We start from the raw sequence: 26,574 nt of genomic DNA, 5'->3' as shown, positions 1-26,574 counted from the left end.
TTCTCACTTTCCCCTCTTGGCTCTCGCCTACACCCAGCTCTTAATCTCTGGATGCTTCTATCCACCTTCTTTTCAGCATCCCAATGGACATGGGCTGTTTAAGATATTATATGAAATACTGCCTTCACAGATAAGAAACTTTTTTCATTATTCCTTAAACGGCGTATTTCCAATCAGTTTATTACATAGTTAGCTAGCATAAGCATATAGCTCTGTTAGCAGTAAACGTTAGTCTTTCTTATCTTTAACAGAGCTCTAATTTATCAGTTGGAATGCATATTAACTAAAACCCCCATGTTACGACTTCCTTATTCCTTACTGTCGGATGCACAACATGTTCATGTAGTCAGTTGCCTCAATTCTGGGTTTGGTTGCAAAAATCAGGGTTCGCACAATTTTCCACTCATACGGTAATTCCCACTCAGGGGTCAATATGAACATCGGAAGTTAGAAGCTGGGAATTTCAGCCAACTGGCTTGTTTTCAGCACTGGATACTAACATTTATGATAGTAACAAAGCTCATTTTCAACTGTTAGACTGTTAGCTAACAGACAATCGTGCGCTAGCGGATAAACATTCAAATGTTCAAAAAATGCAGGTTGAAGTTATTTAATCATGATCATTTGATCTTCATAATTTGTGCACAATTATACTGATGTTGGTTAGACGTGTGTGTGTGTGTGTGTGCTATCAGTTCAGCAGATGCTGGGAAACCGTTTGTTTAAAATGTGTATAAAAAGAGTGCATGATGATTGAACAATACAATAGAATGTTTTTTTTTTTTTTTTTAGAAACATAATTTCTCAGTTCGCTTCACATTTTATATACTATGATATTACTGAATATTTTAGATAACAATTACCTAAACAAAAATTCATAAAAATCATCTAATCATTACTATGTTTATATTCTGATGTATTCATCTAAATATAAGTATTATAGGAAAATCCTCTATGGTTATGAACAATGTCTATAGAGCAGTGCCCTGCTGAGGGGATTTTTGTCTGTTCATGTGCTTGGACCCCTTGACACACTCAGTTGTAAGTGTCTACCCTAAAGGCTTCCTCTAATTGGACAGCCAAGGAACCCTTAGGGATTCCAGATTTAAGTAGAAAGTGGGAGGGAACAGGAATTTCACCCCAGTCAATTAGACTAACACGCACTGACAGTGATGTTCAGTAATAAAGCACACTGTGGCCACAGGCGGATTTTGGCCTAACCAGCGTGGATCAAATCAACAGTTTCTCTGTAACAGCAACTGACTTCATTACTCCCGTAGAGTGAAATTAAATGGCTGCGTATGATCATAACCCATGCACAATTTGGGGAATGAGGTCTGGCAGAGGAAAGGAGTTATTAAACTGTTTTATAATGAAAAACCCAAACTCATGCCGGACATATGACTGCAAATTACAGCCATTCGCTTAACTTAATGTTCATCCATTCATCTACAGGAAGCGCTTTATCCTGGGAATACCGGATAGGAAGTGGGATCACACCCTGGATGGGCCACAGCACCATGCACAGACACAGTCACTCCTAAGGGCAATGTAGCTCAGTCAGTCCACCTGCTGGCATGTTTTTGGGAGGTGCGAGGAACCTGGAGAACCCAGAGGAACATGCAAAGCTCCACAAAGACGGTAACTCAAGGTCAGGATTGAACCTGGGAGTGAGGCAGCAATGCTACCCGATAATCTGTGATTCCAGGATGTTATACAGTGAGAGCTATTCTTACATCTCACATTTATTCAGCCGCTGCTGGGTGTCGAGTGTATTTGATCGTGTTTACCTCGTTTGCCTCATCAAATCCATCAGACTTCCTTCACACCTGCTGGATTATGAGATTTCGCTGCTAATAAACCGCGAGTGGTGCAGATGTCTACACAGGGGATCATCAGACTGCCTTGCACTGCTGCTTTTTCTACTTACTGAAAGGGAAATGACTCTGGATTAATGAGGCTGGATCCAGATTCTCTTCTGTCACTGCTGTGGATGTGTGGCTGTATATAGGCTCATTAGGGAATGAAATGCCGAGGGTTTCTGAAATGCTCAGGATGCAGGGTTGAAATCCATGCCAAAAACATCAGTGATGAGGAAGGAGACACAAGCCAGGTGGCATGACAGGCTGCTAGCTGGATTGTTAGAACGGCCACCTAGCCTGCCGCTTATATGCAAAGATTTTCATCTCAATAAATTCATTCAAATTGCAGATTCATTCAAATTGCTTCACTCATCTTCTAATGCTACCAACATTAAAAGCCACAGTCGGGTAATACCTGCATTAGAAATACAGGTCTTATTATAAATGTTCTCTCTTTTTTTTATCGTCTGATGGATGTTCTGCATCTTCACTGAGTGTCTGAAGAATTTCAGATGTTGAACTTTTCACATCCCGCATCTGCCAGTTTGACTCCCAACACAACCAATTATTTTAAACAGATTAAGATCTGTAACATGAACTGCGTTTCGTTACACAACCGTCTTATTTCATCCTGACCTAAACACACACACACACACACACACACACACACACACAGAGAGAGAGAGAGAGAGAGAGAACCTCCTCACAGATTTCACATTCCAGATTATTAAAAAGATCTCCAGATTGGACTCAATCGATTTACTCTATTCTGATTTAGGTGTTAGTCGGATTCACACATTATTAATCTGTGTGTAAACGTAGCTTATTCACTGTCAGAGGCCTGATGAGAGACAACTGTCCTCCCAAACTTCAGCCTGGGGTTCTTGCAGTTTTGTGTTTAGGTCTAAAAAGTATCAAACTATCATTTCTTGGAAAAAATAGTATTTCTTGCTCAACTATTTGGGATTATTTATAACTCATATTTCCTAAACATAAGCCTAAAATCTATGGCTCATCAACAACCACAATGCTCATGGGATTGCAGATACTTTTTTTTTTTTTTTTTTTAGAAAAACGGACCACAGTGATGTGACACAGGACTACGCAAGACAATCATGAGGTTGCGTGAACTAGCAATTATGATGACATTCCCTGGTCTATATCATAATTAATCCTGGGGATTAGACTTTTTCACGTGGTTTTTACTCACTGATCGTTATATATGATTAGCAAATAATTAGCAAGCTTTCCATATCAATATTAAAATACAGAACGAAGCTTTGAACGATCTGAAGTTTTCCCATACACAAAGCTGAACCACAAGGATCTGTTTTAGGCTAGGTCCTATTTCACATTTTTATAACTAGCATTATATGCAGATGACACAGCATCGCATTGCCCCGCATTGCATCAACGCTGAACCACAGGGATCTGTCTTCAGTCCTGTCCTATTTCCCATAACCTATATTGCATCAAAGTTAAAGTTGCTTGAAGTGTTCATTTATATGCAGATGACACGGTATTGCACTGCCCTGCTGAAAAAAAGGTTTAATTGGCTTTTGAGAGCCTTTCAGTTGCTTGTAACCCTGCTCAAACATCTCATGTGTTTTCACTCAGCACATCTTGTTCTACTCAGTCAATTAACTAATCAAGATCAATTAATCATCAACATTTTCACAAGATCAATGCTGGCATCATTTTCACATTGCTATTACCCACTGTGCACACTTTATTCAGTTTTCAATTAAGAAAAAAAAACCTTCAGATCTAGCTGAAGGTTTCTAATAAACAAATGTGAACCACAGGAATCTGTATTAGGTCATGTCCTGTTTTGCATTTTTATAACCTACTGTTTACTGCATTAGTGTTACGTAGCTGTATGAGGGCGAGTCAAATAAAAACCTTAAAAATGAGACAGAACTTTGAGAAACAATACATTCAATTTGAAGTTATTATAAAAACTAAAAACTGTACCACTGGTCCATTGTTCTCAATAACCCCTTCTACTTCTACCTTAAACCTGATATACTTCTGTGACATCTATTTGCAATAAACAACACAAACTCAAAAAAATGAAGGCTTTCTTTTGACTTTCATTTGACCTTCCAGTGGGTTTTAATGCTGTTTATAAAGTACTCACACTTCAGGATTATTGTTTTCACTCCGCAAAAATGCATCTGATTCTAGTAATCAGATCAACTAATCATCAAATCTGTGCACTACTAAAGAATGTCATCGACTGAAAATGACAGTTTTTAAATACCTTGCATAATGGAACGTGATTTAGTGCTGTCGCGACCAAAGAAAGCCGAAGACAGCGTTGTGAGAATTTTTCGAATAAAATCTCAGAATGTCAGAAATGGATAAATTTAAAATTTATATCAGGAATTTATATATTTCTGTAAAGCTGCTTTATGACAATGTCCATTGTTAAAAGCGCTATACAAATAAAATTGAATTGAATTGAATTGCTACGACACTTACGTCTAAAAGCCACCAATAGAAAGATGGAATGACTCCACATTCACAGGAAATAAAAAATAAAAAAATAATAAAAATTGAAAAGCTCATTGCACTGTATTCAGAATTTAACATTTCTACTCCAGGTCTTTTTAATATTCATGAATTTATAATTCCTATATGACTATATGTGATTATAAGCAAAGCTGTTCTGTTTAACGGTGTTTGTTACTCAGACTGGAGTGTGTATTATGTGGAATCTCTCATAAAATGTATCCCACGTCCTCCCTGCATGTTAACTCCTCAGGATATCTGCCAGGCCAGTAATTAACCTGTCACCCAGCCTCCAGATAACCGTTTGACACTAAGGCAGGAACCTTCTTTGGCTGGAGAGGTCAGCTTCAGAGTCAACAGGCTCCTCTCACCTCAGCACTACAAGCGTAGCAGGGCTGACAGAAGAGCAGAGCCAAAATCCACAGCCTTTGTGCTAAGCTGGAACTGTGGAACATAGAGAATAAAAACACAAATGATGGGGAAAGAGCGGAGAGAGGACAAACTGCGAAAGAGCGTGATGGTTTTCCATCTTCTCTTCACTTTTTCATTCTTCTTTTGTTTGAATCATCAACTATTGCAATCATCATTGTTCTTTGAAGACATCTGGCAAGGGTGCTTTAGCATCCTATAGGTATTGAAAATGTATTCAAACGGCTTCTTTGGAAAACTTTAACATATAAACCAAGGTGAACCACAGGGATCCATTTGAAGTCCTATCCTATTTTACATTTCTATTCATATCGTCTTGATGTTAAGTGACTGAAATGAATATTTTATATGCCAACGACATTCTGTTGTGTTGCTTTGGTGAAATGATCCAACTGGCCACTACGAGCCTTCAAGCTGTTAAAAGCTGATTGCTGTTCTCACATGCCAGAAACCTTGACTACTGAAAAAAAAAAAAACATAATCATAGGTCCTATTCAAATTCAGCTTCAAATTGTGCTGGTAAACAATTGAATCTGTATCACAGACATTAAGATAGATACTGTAGCATCATATCTCACAATTAGGAAACACAGATCTGTCCGTTACTCAGGGGAGTCTCAGGGATCAGTACTTGGCCCCCTACTCTTTATAATATAAATGTTAATTATAATACAGCATTTAATGTACACATTTTTTTTTTTATAAATAAAAATATAATGTTTGTTGAACCCAATCAAGCTGGTGTTACGTCTACGCCAGATTCGGCATTAAACTCCACATCCCATAATACCATGCGGCCTACAAACATGGCCGCATATTAATGGAATGCTTTTTAGTCCAATCTCTATTTATTGTATCTGTAGCATTGGGTAAATTGGGTAAGCTGCCATTAGGTAAACAATTTACATACTGTAAGTAAATGCATGTGACTGAATTAAGTACAGAAGCTGCATTGGTTCACGTTTAGAAAACTGGAGTCGCTGAACTGCTGTTAGATTTTTTTCTCATACGTTTATTGGCTCGGTTCAATCCGCTAACATACTTTGCAAGGTCCACATCTGGAAGGTGGCCCACCGGTTGACAAGTCTTACGCCAAAAAATGATTTATTTCATCTTTATAATATTGCATGTTTGCCATCTACATCACACTAACAACGCTAACAAACCACTAACAGTGGTTTATGCCTTCATTTTCTCCTTTATTATCTACTGTAATTCTTTTTATTGAGCTTCCATAAGTGATCTGCACTTATTATCCTCATTCTCTATCTGCTACACTAGCTGCAATCTCTTCCCATATTAGGTAAAAACTTCTAAAAATTTACAAACCCTTCTTGATCTTGGCACTGTTAATTTCCCCGAGTTATTTCACTCATACAGACCTCCTCGTTCTGCTCGCAGCCCCTCCCACTGGAGTGTATTCAATAGGGCAGGCTGTTTGTCTTCCATTTCATCTTTAATAATTATAAAAACTCATGTATGTACTCAGCACTGTCACGTCAGCATCGTTGCTACACTACACTACCCCTGATTACCAGCCGATCACGCCAAGGAACAGAGTCACACTTTCACTCAGAACACTCGCAGGAAACATATCACCATTTACAATCACCAGATTTCTAATAAGTTAATAAGTTAACTTTTTTGATCTGCTCTAACACAACCTTTGTCTTGTTGCAAAGAAAAATCTTTATTATTACTATTATTACTATTATAATTATTATTATTTGTTCATGCCACATTCTTTAACTCAGAGTGGATAAAAGAAAAAGATATAGACACAATTATAGAGTTAGAAAAAAGACATACGTTTGCATGTAGAATGCAGCACAATGACCCGAATTAGAAGTTTATTCATGAAACCATCTTCAAAGTGATGAGACTGATAATCAGGTGTAGCAAGCCTATCATCACGCTACATTCAGTTTTGAACCTGGAGCACTGAATCCTGAGAATTATGATGAGATGTCGAGCTCAAAACGGCTTGATTGCATGTCAGTCTGCAGCTGTAGGTGAATGAAATTAGAGCCATTGTTCAAAAAACATACATCCACACTAACCTTGAAAAACAATATAACTCATTAACCTTATAGAACAACACGTATCTGTTGCTATGCGATGCGACGTCTAGACTAAATCCATATCAGCCAGGTAGACTAAAAATAATTACTAACTAGGGAATTTGGAATAATGGAGTAGTGCCCTGGGTTTATTATTTATTATTACATAAACCTGTTTTTTGCTATAATATAGACAGACTGTATGTGTTGGTTGAGGATGTGTCATGTGACAAACATGAACCAAAGAAACTCATTCTAGGTCCTACGCTATTTGACATATTTTTTTTTGAAACGTTAATATCCCCTTTGTGGATCATGGACCTTGTCATGGTGAGGGGCTTGTGTACTCATATGAACCTCAGGGCCACCTTTGATGAACAGATCTTTGCAGTGGACAAACAAAGAGTGATACTAAAGGCCCTTGTGCAAGATTAAAAAAAAGCTAAGTGTACCCTGCTTGGATCAGAACTACCAGGAACCTAACCCTGGAGCCAGGTCCGTGTTGGTGTCCACCACTGGTGACTGGGCCACTTATATCACCCGGTTGATCTTAGCCAAAAAATGGAGACATGGAGCCATCTTGTGTGAAGGTCAGCTGGTGACACCGATTTGACGGACAGTCCAAGATGGACTTGAACAGGTTTTGGTACTATCTGGTTGCCAAACTTCTTGATCAGGGTGGTCTCGCTCTTACAGTAGAAAGGTCTCCCAGTGGGAGAAGATAGTTGCCTCTATGAGGTGAGTCTCAGGAAAGAAAACTCTGACTGTTGTTTGTGCTTGTGCAACAAATAGCTGTTTGGAGTACAGTATTTAGGGTTCTTGGAGAAGGTGGGGCAGGTGCTCAAGAGGGTACTCTCTCCTGACTCCATAGTGCTCCTGGGGTACTTCAATACTCATGGTGGGAATGATAGAGATACTTAGAGGGTCATGATAGGGAGGAACAGCCAACTGGATCTTTACCAGAGCAGTAAAATGTTATTAGACTAGAGGGCAAGCTACGAATTGTCAATAACAGACACTTTGGGGTGCTTAGGAGCATCTGGAAGATGATTCCTCCTCCCAGGTGCACCAACTGGAGGCGAGGACAGTGAATGTGAATAGACCATGTACAAGTCCTCAATCATAGATGCAGCTGTAAGAAACTGTGACACGACTGGGGTTGTGTGGTTAACACACCTTTTCAATGTTGCGTAGAGATCTGGGGCAGTGCCTCTGGATGGTAATCCCTACTTTTAAAAAAAGAGGACCAGAGAGTGTTTGGATGTTTGGACCTCCCCAAGGAGGAGCTGGAATCTGAGGTCAGGAATAGAAATTTTATTTTTAACTGTTGTGCTTTATGGCAGCTATGTTTACTACATAACTAAGTTTACTATATGTTATACTGCAGCAGTTTTACTGTAGTATCTGTGGAGGACATTGACATTACCATGGTTACCACCTTGTTGAAAAAAAGCGTGATTTATTTTTCATAGGACATTTCATAGATATAAAAAAATCTATCTCAGACCTTCATATTATACATAGGAGAGCAATTTAAGCTTAAATAGTACTTCCTGTATTTCATGAAAGCACTCTGCTGTGTGTTCTGAGACAGATATACAGTACCACTCACTGCAATGCATTTATCTGCCTTTTTCAAATTTTCAACTACTTACATAAGCCATTATCACTATGTCAATTTGTTATGCAACAGCACATCTCTTAGCCAAAAGCAGGAAATCTGAAAGTGAATACAGGAGCTTACAACACTGACCTCGACCTCTCTGCAATATTGGCTGCAATCTCCAGGTAATAAAACTGAACAAAGCTGAAAGGTTTAAACCGTATAGCGTAACACTCCTCCACTACACAGATTATTATTATTATGATTATTATGATTATGATGATGATGATGATGATAATTATTATTATTATTATTATTATTATTATTATTATTATTATTATTATTATTATGATTATTATTATTCATCCTCCTATCATCAAATGAAGAAAAAAGGTTAAGAAGCTAGGGCTGAGGATCGACTAAGAACTAACAATGAGTGTACTCCGTGTACTTGCACTCTTATTTTTCAGTAGGATATAATCAAAAGGCCCTCAGAAAATGTGTGTCAAACAGAACGGTCAGCCTGAAGTAGAAGTAGCCCACTTGTTGTTAAAGGAGCTCTATGTGTATTAGGACACCAGGCATCTTGAACCCGATGAGAACCACCATACAACCACATCGTCTCACACACACAATGGAAGGTCATTTTAAGAAGTGGACGCTCGGCCCTGAGGTAGAGCCAACGGAGTCTTCTGATCTTTCAATAAAGAGGGCTAGTACTGAGTGTTTTATTGCCATGGAAACAAATACAGGGTCCTGAACAAAGCCCATGCTCACTCCATCACTTGTTTGTATAAAAGGCTCCATCTTACATCATGTCCTTTGTGCATAATGTCTTAATCATGCTGAGACATCAGGTGGATGTTTACACAGACGTCTGTAATCAATGTACCAGCTACAAGAACTGGACGAGGGTTTAACAAGGCTAGAATTTTACAGAGTAGCTCTAATCACTTTGAAAAAAAAAAACTCTGGCCCCGATTTATTAAAGGTTTTCAAATGTGTATACAAACGGGCTATTACAGGGTTAAGCCTTCCAATATTTAAAGACTAAAACTTTTTTGCATTGGATGCATTTTTGCATCTACATCAGGTTATTTGCTCGTAACAAACATTATTTTGGACTTTTGTGGAACCAACTGCGCCACCAACAATCGCAAGTAAAACACACAGAATGGTTACGGAGAGGCGAGAAGAGAGGCTGGGGCTGATTTCTTTCTAGCCCAGACTGTAGATTCATGTAGCCTGTCAATGACAGACGTGTCAGGTGATTACACGGAGGGACACGCCCTTCTAGGTTTGAGCTGCATATATATATAATGTGTATATATATATAAAATACTAATACTAATACAACCCGAAGGGCAGGTATTAAATTTGTGCAAGCTCTCTTTCACCATTTGAAGACAAAACAAAACTTTTTTTTTTTTTTTTAAATTAGTTCATGATGGATATTTGCTGCGTGTTCCATTCAAGCCTACATAAGCAATTTAATCACGGTTACATGAAGCAAATTGGGAATTGAGCCAAAAAATAGGCGGAAAAGTGGGACATGTGTCTGACCGCACATTCTGTTTGATGTATTAAACCTTAGCCAATTAGCAAGCTTTGCCAGATTTGCCAGAAGTGAATGTTGCATGCCTCCCAAAAGCAGGTGTAAATTAGTGCCATGTATTTTTCTCTGCGCTTTATAGCCAGATGTTTGTTCTTCCCACAAAATTGGGCTACTTTTGAACTGGGTTGTTTTTTCTTCATTCTGATGAAAAATGTTTAACAGGCTAGGAGCTGGGTAAAAGAACTGTTCAGGGAAACTACATCTTTTAATACTGCTTGGCAATTGGGCTGCTTTTATATCAATTTCCTCACGAGTGTGATTGTAGAAGTGGAAGGGTGGCTCATCCACCAATACGAATGTAATGATGTGCAAACATTGAGGAAATAGAAATAGTTCTGTAGCTGAGTGCCAAAGGACCAGTCATTTTTGTGTGTACGCTTGCACAGTATAGTGTATTACCCCTATTTCCATCAGGAAATATGCAACGTTAGTTGGTATGGAAGGTTAACAATGTGAGAGGTTCGAATTGAATTGCTTTTTTTTTTTTTTTTTTTTAAAGATAGTAAGATGTTGTATTTATCAGACTACTTACACATGCTCTGGTTATACTGACTGCCTCTCTATTTTTTCACTTTGTCTCTCTCTCTCTCACACACACACACATTTATGACCTCTCCACCTCCGCTCTGTGTTTGTAATGTCGGAGACAGATATAACTTTTTTTTTTTTTTATTTTGACAATTTTAAATGTAAATGAGATTTGTAAAGGTTAAAGCGAGAGAGGAATGAATGCGATGTCTCGGTGGAGTCTGTCAGTTGCGGCTCGTCTACAGGGGCAGTGATGCAGAACCCCATCCTTTATATCATCCGTTCAACAAATATTAATCTTTAGAAAGTTCATAAACTCCATACATTTTAAATTCCACTGAAATTTTAATTTAATTTCCTCTTTTTGAGTGACCAATGGTTTTAAAAATGTCACTCTTTGACAGATATAAGCCATGGTCTGTTGATGTACTTGCGTTTCCAGATGTTGTGCAATCGTGTAGCGTGAGGCCCACTGGGGTAGGACTCACGCTGCCCCGTGCTCAGTGGGAGGAGCAACGGACAGGACAGTTAATCACAGGGTTGCCATGATCACAGTTTTCAGTCAAATTGGACTAATTTAAAAATACTCCACAGCTACCAGGATCTTGTTTTGTAGCAAATAATCTGAATTAATCTAAAAATTTGCAGGCAGTGTGTCTATGATGTACAGAACCATTTCTACTGTAAGATACAGATATATCGTAAAGATTTAGAGAGGGAAAGGGGGATTACAGAGTGGATAATGTCAGTATATCAGAAATGCGTGCGCACCACAGTTTCCCACTCAAGAATAAACATTTTTCGTCTTCCTTTTCCAGTAGCTAAGTGTTTTGGGCTAGTTTCAGGTAGTTGATGTGTTTATACTTGTGCTGAAACCTGGCAACCCTGAGGAGTGATATTACCTCAAACACAGCTGAACAAAGATACGTCTAAAACCGTGCAAAACGAGCTGCGTGTTGTCTTTCTGCTAAAACAGTTCTGTACATCAGACACACCATGTGCACTTACACATTGCTTTTGTTTGTGGAAATATTTTTAGATTTAATTATTAATTATTTGCTATAAAATGAGATCTCGGTAGCTGTGGAGTAATTTTAAATTAGTCCAAGGTGACAAAAAACCTGTGATCCTGGCAACCCTGTGAACGCCGCCTTTGTTTGTTGACATTTATTACATTTAATTCCAATTATCTGCTATAAAAAAAGATATAGCTTGTATTTTTTTTTTTTTTTGACGTCTGCAGTTTTAAATGTTTCAAAGATTTACACTAATGCACTTGTTCTGATACATTATCGTTTCTATAGTAACGGCTCATTCACAGGGACTTGTACAGCGCACGCTGCATTTTATAAATAGATTAAAAACGTGTGATTGTTGATACGGCGAAGTTTTCTGTAAAGTGTTTATTTAAGATTTATGGAAGGAGTCTCCAGGGTCAGTGCTCCATAAAAAAAAAAAAAGAAGTCTGAGGTAAAGCTGTAACTAAGTTTTCTGATGTTTTTTCAGGACATCAGGTAACATGAAGAGCTGTTTATAGCTGCTTTTAAATGTAACTAACTTTAAGTATGATTTGTACTAAAATAATCAACTTTTTGGGGGTGGTAACAGTAACAACAACGTTTTTCCAAAGTGCTAGCAGAAGGTTATATTTCAGGGTTTTGTAGTACAGGCCAACAGAAGTGGAAAACAGAAATGAAATCTGGCGTGAGGGGATTTTTTGTAACCCCTGGTGAAAGCAGAGCTTTAGTGAAAATGGATTCAGCCAATTCCAGTATATACACATTTCCCGAAGGAGAAGGAATCTGAGCTTGGCTAAAACAATCGATAGAAAGCGAGCATTTTGTCAATTTTCACTCATCGCAGTTTGTTAAGCTGCTCTGCTCATGGACTCGGGTTCAATTACGATTTTTTTCTGCATGCTACCGTATCATCATCTCACAGATACAGCCGCACCATGATGCAGCGTTAATTCAGCAAGAACAACGCATAACAATTACTGAACACGTTTCATTATACAAGGTACGCAATCAAAAGTTTCTGCACCCCTGCATTCTGTTATGTTCTATTAATATAGCTGATGTTGATGGATTCTGTATATAGATACAGCATACAGGATAAATAAGGATAAATCTCCGAGGAACTCTCAGACCCCTAATGCAACTCTGCAAGTGCTTTTTTTAAATTCAGAAGGATAAAGTGGTTAAATTTACAGATAAGACTCATACAGTGTGCTAGTGTTCACTGTAAAAGTTAAATATTGTGTCTAAAGGGATTAGAGTGATTAGATGTTGGCCTTTTCCCTTTAGATATGATCTAATAGATTGTTCTGATGAAATAAAATACTTTCGAATATTCCTCTATTCACTAATAATTATTCTTTAATTAAATATTCACATTTTGAAGTATTTAAAATGAGGTCATTTAGATAAAAATGCTAAAATACAGTGCAGGGTTAGTCAGTCAGTGTGTAGTCCGTCTCAGCCTGCAGTTCTATAAGGAATAAAACACTGTGTGTGGTGCTGTTATAGAAAAATAATCAACGACAGGGTGGGGTGATGAAGCGGAGTTACTCTTACCACCCTGCCGTTGACTATTTTCCTGTAACAGCACGTCCCTGAGTGTTTTCTTCCTCTTACACCAACAATTACGGCAAATTTTTATTTACGAAAAATACATTTATTAAAAATCTGTCATGCTTTTTTATCCATTTATAGTTACATTTGATGTTGTGGAATGCCCCATGCTGTTATAGAAAATAAATCAATGGGTTTATTCGGACCAATCAGAATCCGCTGCTGTGTGCATATGAGGGATGAAGCGGAGTACGCGTTGCGTAAGTAAATGCGCCCTCAGTGTAAATCAGGCACTTCAGAGTGTTTACGTTAGAGAGAGGAGCTGCACCTGTGCTGAGCTCTGAAACTCAAATCACACACACATCTCCTCATAATGACTGACTGATTCAACACACACACACACACACACACACATTCATGGACATATGTGCACATAAACACACGAATAAATAAATATACACAAACACATACACGCAGACCTATACATACACACACACACAAACACACACACAAATAACCATAAACACGTTCATACATATACTGACACACACACACATACCTATACACACACACACACACACACACACACACACTCTTATCTTATCTCTCTATCCTGATAAACAAACAAATTAATTAATTAATAATTGAAGTATCTAACTAGTTTTATTTCCATTTCTATTTTTCTTCACTTACTTATTTTAATTCTGTTTTTTTTTAACAAAAATTATAAAATTTTTATTTTATGATTTATTTCACCTTATTCTGAAATAAATCATAATATAATTTTTTTGATTTATATTCTCTTTAGTTTTTGCATTTTTGACAACTTCATATTCCTCTTTGCTAGGACATTTTATCCTCTGTTACTATTTAGCCAAAAGCTTTAAATTGTAATAAATTTAAATAAATAAATAAATAAATAAACAAACATGGTATTTTGTGATTTCTTTAACTTGTAATATGACATTATGAATAATTATGAATAAAAGAGGAGCGATAATCCTTTTGACAGCTTAAGAGAAATATATTCAGCCTAGTGGTTCTTCATGGCGATAAAAAGATCATAATATTGTCGACAGAAATAAAAAATCAAACGCTGATTAAAAGAATCGATTTACAGCCGCACTGTTAGCCTGAAACGGAATCAAACTGCGAATTGTGATATTCGTGCAGGCTGTTTATCCGTCTCCCTCCCACACTCCATTGCCTCGTCTCTCTCGGTCTGATGGTGTTTCTCTTCCTCGTTCTCTCTCTCTCTCTCTCTCTCTCTCTCTCTCTCTCTCTCTCTCTGTGATCTCGGCTTCTCCCGGCTAACACAAACGAGTGCTGTATAACACACAGCTGTTCATTGTGAGAGGACACGCTCGGTGTGAGGACTGCGACATGCAGGTGGATTGTTCAGACGCTCCTGATCTCCGCCTGCTGCTTGAGGAAAACTCGCATCGACGGCCACGAGGCGCTGCCTAAACACCAATGTGCCCGGTGTCACACATAATTACTGACTGCTGGATGCTGATAGTGTGCTCTCGTGCCTGTGGAGTGTGTGTGCGTGTGTGTGTGTGTGTGTGTGTGTGTGTGTGTGGAGTGTGTGGTTGTTGTTGTTGTGCACGACGAAGTGGTAAGACAGAAAACTGACCCACTTTGGGGGATTTTCCCTTCATACTGTATCCCGAAACAGAGCCGACACAATTAGGGCACTGTGACAGCAGGTGCCATTACATACGCACACACACACACACACACACCTTTAACCTTCACTTCACCTGATTAGGATTTCATGAGGATGCTTCTGAATTCTGGTGTTGATTAATTTTCTATAACAGCACCTCTGCAAATCACAGGGTTATTAATGGTAATAAAAAAATTGATGATGATAATTATACAGATTAAAAATGGCGTGTAATCGCTAGTGTAACATGCAGCTAGGATGTAGCATGAAGGCAGGATGCAACTTAACGCATATTTTATTTAAGGCTGTCCAAGAATCATATCATTGTCCTTAACAGGGGTCCAAACACAGGCAGGTAACATTAAACGAGGATAATCCGTAATCAAAAATCACGAAAAATAGAAAAGAAAACAAAATATAAAGTCATACACAACTCAGAAGGAGTTTTGTTGGACATAACAATAAACACACAATAAAATTTCAGAATAAGACAAAAAAAAACTAGCAGGGAATAAAAGAACAAACGAATCACATGATAAACATGAAACAGGTGCACACAATCAGGTAACAAACCAATGACAGGTCTAGAACCAAAACAAAAGCACATAAACAGAAGCATATGGAGGACAATGCGCTCTGTGCTCACTGCACTGTGACAGGGAATCCATGACAGATGGAAGGAGTCTCCAGTGTCAGTGCTTTGTATTTGGTTTCAATGGAGTTTACGTTCTGTGGTTTCCCTGCAACATGACGAGCTCGTTAACTTTAAAAAAGAAAAGCTGGAAAAGGAACAGCTGTTTATGGCTGCTACAATGTACCACAACATTAAATGTAACTATAAATGGATAAAAAGTATAACATGTCAATCTTGAATAACTAAAAAAGTTTTATTTGTTGGCAAATTGCTTTCATATGGTGGTTGAAATTAATTAATCTTGGGCTGGTAACAGTAATCCTGTTGTTGATTATTTTATTATAAGAGCATGACACACAGCATTTTATTCCTTATATTTTGTATTTCGTACATTTTTCGAGACATCTCACTGCCTTTAATCAGCGTTCAATTGAGCTTCTCTTCCAGATCTGACACCAAATATCTGCTAAATATGTGTGCAAAAACTGACCGAATGTAAACACACTCATTCTACAATTTATCTAACTTTCACAGTGAGTCGTGTCTCAGAACTGAAATTACTCTCCATTACCGCAGCAGAACCATTAACAGCCGTGATTTCTCCCGGACGCCTGATTAACGACGCCGGTCGTGTTCATGTTTTTATTACCTGCCACGCACAATATTGTGAGAGCAGCAGCCATGGAAAAAAAAAAGTCTTTTAAAATACGACCTTGTTAGCGTCTGAGTTTAGCTCGAATGTGCATTGAGCAACAAAATACACTACAAATGAATGTTGAAGACGCTCAGCTGAAAGTCAGTAATGAGAAGTGCATTAGCCTCAGAGCAGCCGAGCAGACCGAGGGTTAATGCAAGAGCGAAAAAAAAGGCGCCTAATAAAGAAACAAAGCTGATCTGAATAAGTAGAGCCCCCGAGTCCTGTGAGTGTGTCACAGATGGACAAAAAAATGGCTCATATCCCCTCGTTCACCTTAATCTACAGTGTACACAGCGTACACAGCGTACACAGCGCCGCCGGCTTACTGCTACTCCATCAAATTTAACCACGCTCGCAATTGACATTAATTAAATTGTAAGCATATGCTTTCAGGGAGAAACGCAATCAACTCAAATCAAACCCAGGCTTCCAGGAGAGCATGAAGGTGCGACACGTTCGATACCTGAGACACGCTAACACGTGAGGTCGTTCAGGGGTCAGCGCTAAAAGTCATATATTATTGTATATTTATTAGGAACACCTGCACACCTGCTCGCTGTCCAGTTTCCGTGCCCACTGCAGCCTCAGATTCCTGTTCTTCCCTGACAGGAGCGGATCCTGACGTGGATCCTATCCGCTTCAATGTTTATGCTCTGGAATGCTTTTCTGCTCACCACGGCTGTAAAGAGTGGCTATTTGAGTTGCTGTAGCCTTCCTGTCAGCTCCGTTCATTCTCCTCTGACCTGTCTCATCAACGAGGTGTTGATTTTCGGGATGTTTTTTGTTTTTCGCACCATTCTGTGCAGAATGTTGTGTGAAAATCCACCAGGTCTAAAGATTCTGAAATACTCGAACCAACACTCTTGCTACGATCAAAGTCACTGAGATCACGGAGATTTTTCCCTCCATTCTGATGTTTGATGTGAACATTAACCGAAGCTCTTCACCAGTTTCTGCATGATTGTGATTGGCTGATTGGATAACTGCATGAACGAGCAGGTGATCCTTAGAAAGTCCATGCTAAGGCTGCTCCATCTCTTGACAACTGCACATGTCCCAGCATTGGTCTACCTTTTAAATCTCAACTTAATCCAAAGTTAGACCCTTCAGTCACGGGCGCTGGTGTGAAATTTAAAGACAACATGACAAGGATATTTGGACCCATTTCTTTCTCTGATGGAGGTTGATTCCAGGGACGTTGGTCTTATCCAACTGGATTTTGATTAGTTTGTGAAAAGTGGGCGTTCCAAAACAATCATACAGACTAGGCTTGTCACGGTGTATGATCAGATACTTACTTCAAAGTACAGACTATAATTTCCATCTATCGCCATCCACTTGTTTATTATTTTTACCTGATTAGGTTCTTTACTCCTGTGGTTCTATGTGAGCATGACGGCAGGCACGTACCCAGCTAACACAGAACCTCAGTAAATATTCAACAGGTTTGAACAAAGTTTGACTGTAAAGTTTCTAATCCTTCGAAATCCATCGGCTGTAATTACAGTTAGCTTCGCAGTGTTATTAGAAGGAGAACCCTCCTTACACAAAAACCTTACCGATATGGAAAAAATGAATGTTTCGTTTCTGATACACTCCCAGCTCATGCTGCACAGCGCAAAACTGATTTTGTTGCATTTTTTTCTGCAACCAGACAGCAAACGTCTCTATCACTCTCAAGTCTTGGAGGCTTCGATGACTGAAGGACAACCAGCTGAGTGTATTATAATTTAAAAACGTGTACTGTGAGCCAGGAATTATATATATATAAGCAATCCGAGCTGTCAGTGAGCTCTTAATTGGCTCTGAAAGTTGGGGGAAATTGTCAGTACGCATTAGATGTGTGTGTGTGTGTGTGTGTGTGTGTGTGTTAGTGCTTTGAAGAAAATAACTTCACTTGTGGTTGGAATTAATTGGAATTTTGACCTTAAGAAAAACAAACCATCAAACTTTGAATGTAAGCTCAGAAAAACGATTTGGTTATTTTGAGAACATATTCATTAAGATTGGAATAAAACACTGTGTGTGGTGCTGTTATGGTGAAGTAATCAGTGACGGGGTGGTGTGAGGAAGCGGAGTTACTGGCGCCATCATGACGTTGATTATTTTCCCGTAACAGCACGTCATGAAGTGTTCTATTATTTTCTTCCACCAAAGAAATGCTCCTGTTACATGTACCTGTTACAAAGCGCTGACACTGGAGACTCCTTCCATAAATGTTAACTAAGAGTCTCCTCGAAATATCAACAATTACACACGTATTTTAATGTGGAGCGTCCGCTGAATGAGCCGTTGCTATGGAAATGATAACATATTAGAAGAAGTGCATTAATATAATCCTGCACTACTGTCAAAGCTGCTGTTATAGAGAATTAATCACCACCTTCTGACCAATCAGAGTCCGGAATTCAACAGTGCATTGGTGTTATAACAAACATGAAATTCACGTTCCTAAAATTTTGGAAATTCACGTTCCTAAAATTATGATTTAATATGAATATTTCTACAATAAAAGCATTAAAAACACAAGAACAAATCTATGCTTTAAAAACAAATAGAGAGATTTAGACTGAAATATTAAAAATATTGTAATAATAATCAGCCATTTATTTGAAAATTGAAAAAATCTCACAATTCCCAATCATAAACAAAACAAAATAACGTACCATTGTTGTCTATAGTTATTTGCCATAACGTGACAAAACGTGCTACATAATCCACTGTTCTGTCCTTAAATACTGATCATTACAGAACAGTTACCTACAAAGAGTTAAATTTAATGTCTAGGCTTTTTAACAAACTGAGACAAACTGAGCTTGTACATAATTCGATGATCAAACAGGCTCTAAATTGTGTCACTATCGATTTCTTCACATGTAGAGCAATAAACAGCACAGGCAGATGGATGGCTCTCAAAATGTTGTCGGCACAGAAATGATAGAGTGAGAGTGAGAGAGAGAGAGTTGGAAAAAAGGGAGAACCCAGCTGCATGGAGTATATTAGAAACCCTTTCGTTTACCCACAATGCACTTGAGTTGACAGCTCAGGACAGACGCAGACACTGAGGCTTGTTCTTATTGTAGCAGCTCGCAATTCCTGACTGGTTTTTCACAACAGAAAACGCTGTGCTGCTTGTAAAGGTTAATACATGTGTGTGTGTGTGTGTGTGTGAGAGTGTGTGTGTGTGTGTGAGTGTGTGTGTGTGTGTAGAGCACTTTCACACATATACGTCCAAATAAATAAATAAATAAAAACGCTGCAAACCAAAACGCACGGCACGTTTGATTCACTTCCTGCAGGTGAGTCGATTCGGCGTTGAACACACATTACGCCTGTGAGTAACACTAACACACCTGAGGTCATCGAGGGGTCACGGCTAATCCGGCGCTAGCTGTTTCAGCTACGGCTCTGATAACAGTGCAGCAAATCACTCGCTCAACTTTATAACGTATTAAAAAAATCATTGATGCTGTGAAGTTTTCCATAAGGAGGTGTTTATTTAACGTTGATGGAAGGAGTCTCCAGTGTCAGAGGTAAAGCTGTAACTTTTTAACACATCTTCACGACAGAAGAGTTTACGCTTCTTTGTAGTTTCTCAGCAGCTGCATTTTTGTGTCTTAGGAAACTTCAAGAGAGAGAACAAAGAGAAGCTTTTTCCATTAAATGTAACTATAAACGGATAAAAAAAAATGACAGTGATTTTCTAATGTTGGCGGTGAAAGAGGAATGAAACATTGGGGGTGTGCTGTTATGGGAAAATAATCAACCTCTGTGTGGTAACAGTAACTCGGCTTCATCACACCACCGCGTCTTTGATTAGTTTACTGTAACAGCGCTGCACACAGTGTTTTATTCATTACATACTGCTTTAGAGCGGTGGGAGAAACATGATATATTTAAATTTAAGATGTTCTTCATCTGATGTAAATTAAATACAAGAAATGAGGCACAAAGCGAAACATCTGACCCGAATAAATTCCTCAGACGAACAGTGAAGGAGAATGACGCTGTTTCAGCTACTTACAGTACAGCTTACACACAGCAACATTTCTGCACACCAGAAAAACCCTCATTTAACTAACGTTTCATGGATGTCTTGGATTCTTCTTGGATTCTTCTGGCACTCCACTACACTGAAAAAAATCAATCACACTCCATTTTGACCCCTCCGACTTTTCTAAGCACAAGCAGTGAGGGAAATTTCTCATGACTCACTTTCTACAGGCGTGAACCCCGAGTCATTCAACACGTTTACTACGACACTGTGAGGAATAAAAGCACATGGCGCTAAGTCAGAGTGAGACCGATGACACGCTCACAAGGATCTCCTAAACCTTTTATTGTTGTTCTTTTCAAACTACAGTGCAAATGACCTAACGTCACAACAACAGAAGAAGAACACGCTTTACTAACGTTAGCATCGTGCACTCTGATCAGGTGTGGAGTAAAATAAGTGAGAAGATAAAAATCAGACTAGAAACATTTCATCGATACTGATACTATCACTATCAGGTGCTCATTTATTAATACACGTTAAAAAAAATGCTTCGATATCCACAATGATACCTAGTATACGTTGTCATGCTAATAAACAGACGGCACGAAATCAGCAATCTGGACGTATTTTACGATTTATGATCAACAGTATGTTTGTCACAAACGACTTGTAGCCACTATCAACATCGATTACGTACCGAAAAGCATAACAGCGAATTTCACCCATCTATTAATGATATTTCCGGATGAAGGTAAGCAATAAATAGCTAGCTACATTTTTCACACTTGGCTAGCTAGCTAGTTCGTTTAAACCGCGTGCTCACGCAGGTGAAGCAGTGAATTGAGCGTGCAGAGAAACTGTCACACGTGAGAGAGAGAGAGAGAGAGAGAGAGAGAGAGCATTTCACTTCAGCGAGCACTGAGCACTGAGCCACGCCCACTTTTTTCCTCGCTTCCCATTTTTAAAGATCACTGATACTTCTCTGAACGCTCTCTGTTAGAAACAGTGTTTAAACTCCATCACATCTTAAACAAAGCTAAATGAAATGTTCCATGATGCCGCAGGTTACTCGTTTCCGTATCCGTACTGGTACCGATGAGTACCAAAAAACACGTACCTGTACTCGTGGTCTCTTTAGAAGAACCATTTAGGCTCCGTGTGGACCCCAATGAAACAATGTCACAGTTAGGACCTACTGTAAAGTGTCACTGAGAGGACGTTACGGCTATACGAAGGGTTCTTTAAGGGTTCTTTGCTTCCAGAAGAAACCTCTTGCAGCGATCTACTTACGTAGAAACAACCGAATAAACCTTAAAGCGCTTCACTTTTTAAAAATGAGAGTAGGAACTGCCTTTGATCAATTTTCTAAATAAAATATTACCAAGCCATATGTTTACATTCGTTAAGAGGGAGAGATACTGTAAGCATTACTGTAATTCTATACATTACATATAGAATTTTATCATGCAGGAGAGAATTCCTACGTAGTTGTACAATGTTTGCCCCAGATGAAGCTAAAGCAGCCTTATAAATGCTAAGCACCACATGATGGAACACTCGAAGCTCTGAGATTCATCTTTTCCAGAGAGGAAACCATTTGTCAAGCAAGAGGAAGCTGATATTTTGTAAAATAAAGCAGTTACTGACCCCATACTGTCCGCCATCTTGAAACCTGATGCACTGTCAGCTACAGCGTGTCCCAAAAGTCTCCATACAGAGGCGAAATGAACACTTTTTAGCAAAATGTCTTCCAAAATTTTTCATTCTTAGTTTATATTATATATATTTTTTTTTTTTCAGATAGTCTTTAAGAACGCCTTTGACAAAAGAAGGACGTATTGAAATCATTCTCATGGCTGGATCAGGAAGCTGTCACAAGGTTGCAATGGACTATAACAGGAAACACGGCGAGCACATCACACACCACACTGTCGCCAAACTTATTAACAAATTCGAAAAGACTGGAAGTGTTGCAGACCAACCGAGACGTGGACGTCCACGAACATCCACTGATAAAGAGACAACCGACGTGGTGCTGGAATACACAGTCCCTCTGTATGGAGACGCCTGGGACACCCTGTAGGTCAGTCATGCTAACTGACAGTCAGCTAGTCAGCTCTCCAGATGAGAAACATTATATTCAAACCACAAAATCTGACTTCTGATGTTAAATTCTTCAGACCTGGGATTGACTACGCGCAGCGTGACCTCACATTCAACACCAGGAAGAGACAAAGCGATTTCAGCAACAGCCTCAAACAACAAGTGACATATGATCCGAGATTTTCTCAATTCTTTTCAGCTATAATGCAGTAAAGCAATAAATCCAAACGACTCGCTCGAATGATTCCTCGGACCGTTTCTATGGTGCGTGTGGTCCGCCCTTTCTTCAGTTCCCCACTCACACCTTTAGTTCCTACCTGCACTTAGTTCCTTTTTACTGTTTGATGCACAAAAATGGAAGACAAAGGCATTACAAAGAAAAGCATTAAAGGAAGTAGCAGGGATCGTTGGCGCCTCGGGTGAGTGTATGTAGCTAGTACAGTTAGCTGTAAACGGTTTTCACAATGATTAGAGCGTTAATTAATCTGTGTTAGACTATTTAGAGTTAATACTGTTTCTCTTCTGGACTAGAATGAACGCTGGACAGGAGACACACACGAGAGCAAATTGCTAGTATGAATGTGACTTGAGTGCTTTTGATAGCGTTACAACTGACCCCACTCTCCCCTGCAGCACCTCAGAGAACGCAAACAGTAATAACTATTTAGAAGGAGATACTGGAACTCCTCTGAAAGCAAGCCGAACCTCCAGAGAAAACGTGATTAGTGAAGTCCACTCACCTCCGATGTCAGGGCGGAGTTTCTTATCGTACTCCTTCAGGAGGTTGTTCAGGATCTGAGTGGCGTCCATCTCGTTCTTTTTCGGTGACAGCATCTGACTGACGGTCACATCGTCGTACTCCTCGTCTTCAGACGCGATGGTTTGAGAACTACAGGAGACACCACATCTCTTATTATACACATATATATTATACTGTATATCATAAACTACTTCTCACGACTGGGCGTGCTCTGACCAGCAGCAGATACACCATGAAGGGAATAAACCAGTGTGTGTGGTGCTGTTATAAGGGAATAAACCAGTGTGTGTGGTGCTGTTATAGGAAAATAATCAGTGACAAAGTGGCTTTGCTGCTACCACAACAAACTGCTTTATTCCTCTTATACCACAGCAACAATTACAATTCTTTATTTCATAAAGGTCACATTTTTATCCGTTTATAGCTTCATGTTGTGGAATGTCCATGAAAGTGTTCTCACAAATGTTATAGCAGCTATAAACAGTCTTTATTCTCTCTCTTCAAGTTAATAAGACAAAAATAACGCAGCTTGTCACGTTACTGAGAAACCGCAAAGAAGCGTAAACTCCTCTGTGCTGAAGGAAAGGTACAGCTCTACCTCTGACACTGGAGACTCCTTCCATAAACGTGAAATAAACATCTCCTCAACATATCGACGATTTCACACGGTTTTTTAATGTTTCTGCGGAGCATGCGCCGTAACACGTCGCTGCGAATGAGCTGTTACTATAGAAACGATAACGTATTAGAACGAGCGCATGAATATAAACCTGCGCTACTGTCAGAGCTGCTGTTCTTCGTTTTTATGCACAAAAGATCTGGAACATACCATTAAACCTTCGTCATGCTCAGGATATCACATGCTTAAAAGAAAAAGAAATATTTCTCAATTTACTGTTTAACTAGCTTGTATAATTATTATTTCATTCACTATTTATTTCATTAATAATTATTATTTTAGTATTTTATTATGTTCCTTTTTTTCTTTATTTACTTTGAGCTGCATTTTAAATGTATGTAAGGCACTATATTAATATATCGATATTATAATGAATTTTTTATCGATCATTGATAGTGATTGATTTTTTTTTGGACAGAATATGAAGAATGAAGATGTATGAAGATGAAAATTAACTCCAGATGCATTGTGCATTAAATGGACTCAACATGTCTAGGGTTTAAATAGGAGGCATTATTTAGAATTCATTATTATTTCACAATCTAAATTGAGCTTTTTTTTGCCTGAACGACACACACACACACACACACACACACACACAGTATCCCAGTGCTACAGTATGTTGCAGTGTTCAGTGTTAATCCTTTCTGCTCAGTGTCCAAACTTATGAATAATCAATTAAACAGATTTTTAAATGAAAATATAAAATGTAAATTATGAATCACTTCACAGCATTGTGTAATTTGTAATTACTGTAATGCTGCTTTCTAGAATGTCATTCTGAGTGCAAGTCAAATGTATTTACATATATATATATATATATATATATATATATATATATATATACACCAACTTTAGAGGACAAAATTGATGTAGAGAGGTAACATAAAGACTACTGAGATAATGTACATAAAATAAAAATAACATCACATTAATAAAAATAATAATAATAATAATAATAATGATAATATAAATGCTGCATGTCTCTGGTATATCTTTACAAATATTCTACATGAAAACATTGCAAAGTACAAATTAATAGTACAAAAAAATTATTTTTGTTCCAGACTCCAGTGAACTGTTCAATGTTTTTGGTTGCTGTTTTTTTTTTTTTTTTTTTTTTTTTTAGAAAATATATATATTTTTTTCTCCTAATTCAGCTGCATCATGCATCCTTTCTAACCTGCGTACATTTTGTACATATCAAGAATACTGCTATATTTTCCTTCAAAAAAATGATCTTTTCTATCATGGTCATCATCATTAAATATTTTAGATCTGAATGTTATATTTTTTGCTTTTTTGTTACCTATAAATGCATCAGACTTTTTTTTTAAATTCCTGGATGATTTTTTGTCCTTTTTTTTCACTTATTTCAATCGACTTTTTTTTTAATATAAGATATATTCAGGGTAAAAAAAAAAAAAGCAAAAATTCATATGACATGCAGTTTGCTCTTTTCAGTGATGAAAAAATAGATCTAAAGATCTGGATATATTTTTATTTCAGAGAACTGGTGCATGAAAGGGTTAAATAGATAAATAAGTGCACTGCAATGCAATGTAAAGTTTGTGAAGTAACATTTGGAAAGATTGATTTTAATCAGATAATGATGAAATAATTCCTGTTTGGGTTGTGATATGTGATCATGCTGGAATGGGTATTTTTGAGCATCACTTCAGTCAGGTGCAGAAAAATGGGCATCTGATGACTTTCCACACTTCCATGTGATGGAATAATCTCTATAACGCAGGTTTCGAGGTGCTGAGAAATAAAAAAATAAATAATAAATAAAATACACATGCATGCAGGAAGCATTCCAGATCATGTGAAGGCATCAGGATCCAGTCTCAATGCATCACTCAGTGTAAGAGATTAGAGCAGGTGCAAGTTCTGGAGATGGTTCTGCAACTTTAAGGCTATTAAACCGGATTTCTTTGCTTGCGCGCACACACACACACACACACACAGTGGACATGAGAACGCTATCTGGATTCATTGAAAGAAAGAGAGAGAGAGAGAGAGAGAGAGAGAGAGAGAGAGAGAACGCACTTACCATGCATGCAACACGGACAGAAGTACGACATGGAGCAGAAATCTGGCCGACATGTTTAACATTCCGTGTTGCAGCGCAGATTCTGATAAGAAGAAGAAGCAGAAGATGATGAAGATGAAGAAGATGATGAAGAAGAAGTGGCACAGTCTCACAGCCTTTTCCTTCCAAGCACCAACTATGAATCCGAACCCGAACCCGAACCGTGATGAGATCTCCAGGCAGGATTCAGAGAGACATTCCGTGTGTGTGTGTGTGTGTGTGTTTAAGCCTGCTGAAAAGTTGGTGCAGGTGCGGAGGTGAGGATGGCGGTGCGGGAGCAGCGCTGCTGTGCGGGGGAAGTTGCGCCGGCGGACGCGCGCGTGCTGCCGAGGCACAGCGCAACTCCTGCGCGCGCGACAACCTGCCGACCAGGAGCGCCACACAAGCCCCGCCCCTTTCTCCTCATTACGTCATGCCCAGTGAAAACGGGTTGGCACGAACATGTAAGGTGTTGAACCACTGTTCGTTTGTTACAGTGAAAAAAAAAAGAAAAGTAGTAGCAAAAACTGTCTCAGGACAAGAAAATATCTAAACACACTTCAGTTAAAGGTCTGTTTATTTTTAAAAAATGTTCTCAACATTACAAACAAAACGTGTAGAGCATAAAGTGTGAGCCATGACCTCAGCACAAGTGAGAAATCCTGCATGGAGAGCTGTCTTTCATAACCTTCTGCTTGTTCTGTGTTTACAAGACACGCCCCCAGACTCCATGTTATAGACACGCCCCCAGACTCCATGTTATAGACACACGCCCCC

At 38.6% G+C, this 26,574-nt stretch overlaps 2 protein-coding genes across 2 annotated transcripts in view; both read right to left on the bottom strand.

Moving 5' to 3' along the window:
• The window catches only part of LOC113545932 (gamma-aminobutyric acid type A receptor subunit gamma3), a 106,487-nt gene extending 80,304 nt beyond the window's left edge, over window positions 1-26,183 (bottom strand). Inside the window, exons 1-2 of the mRNA XM_034310640.2 lie at window positions 25,780-26,183; window positions 23,025-23,173 (exon numbers count right to left, since the gene is read on the bottom strand). Of these exons, the coding sequence (XP_034166531.1) occupies window positions 23,025-23,173; window positions 25,780-25,841 (211 nt within the window). The 5' untranslated portion in view covers window positions 25,842-26,183. The remainder of the gene's footprint in view (window positions 1-23,024; window positions 23,174-25,779) is intronic.
• Window positions 1-26,574, bottom strand: part of gabra5 (gamma-aminobutyric acid type A receptor subunit alpha5) — a 90,322-nt gene that overhangs the window by 8,815 nt on the left and 54,933 nt on the right. The gene's annotated exons all lie outside the window — the stretch shown is intronic.

The sequence above is a fragment of the Pangasianodon hypophthalmus genome, chromosome 2, assembly GCF_027358585.1.
Source record: "Pangasianodon hypophthalmus isolate fPanHyp1 chromosome 2, fPanHyp1.pri, whole genome shotgun sequence".
NCBI lineage: Eukaryota > Metazoa > Chordata > Actinopteri > Siluriformes > Pangasiidae > Pangasianodon > Pangasianodon hypophthalmus.
Note: the sequence above shows the minus strand (reverse complement) of the source record. Positions and strands in the feature narration are given on the sequence as shown.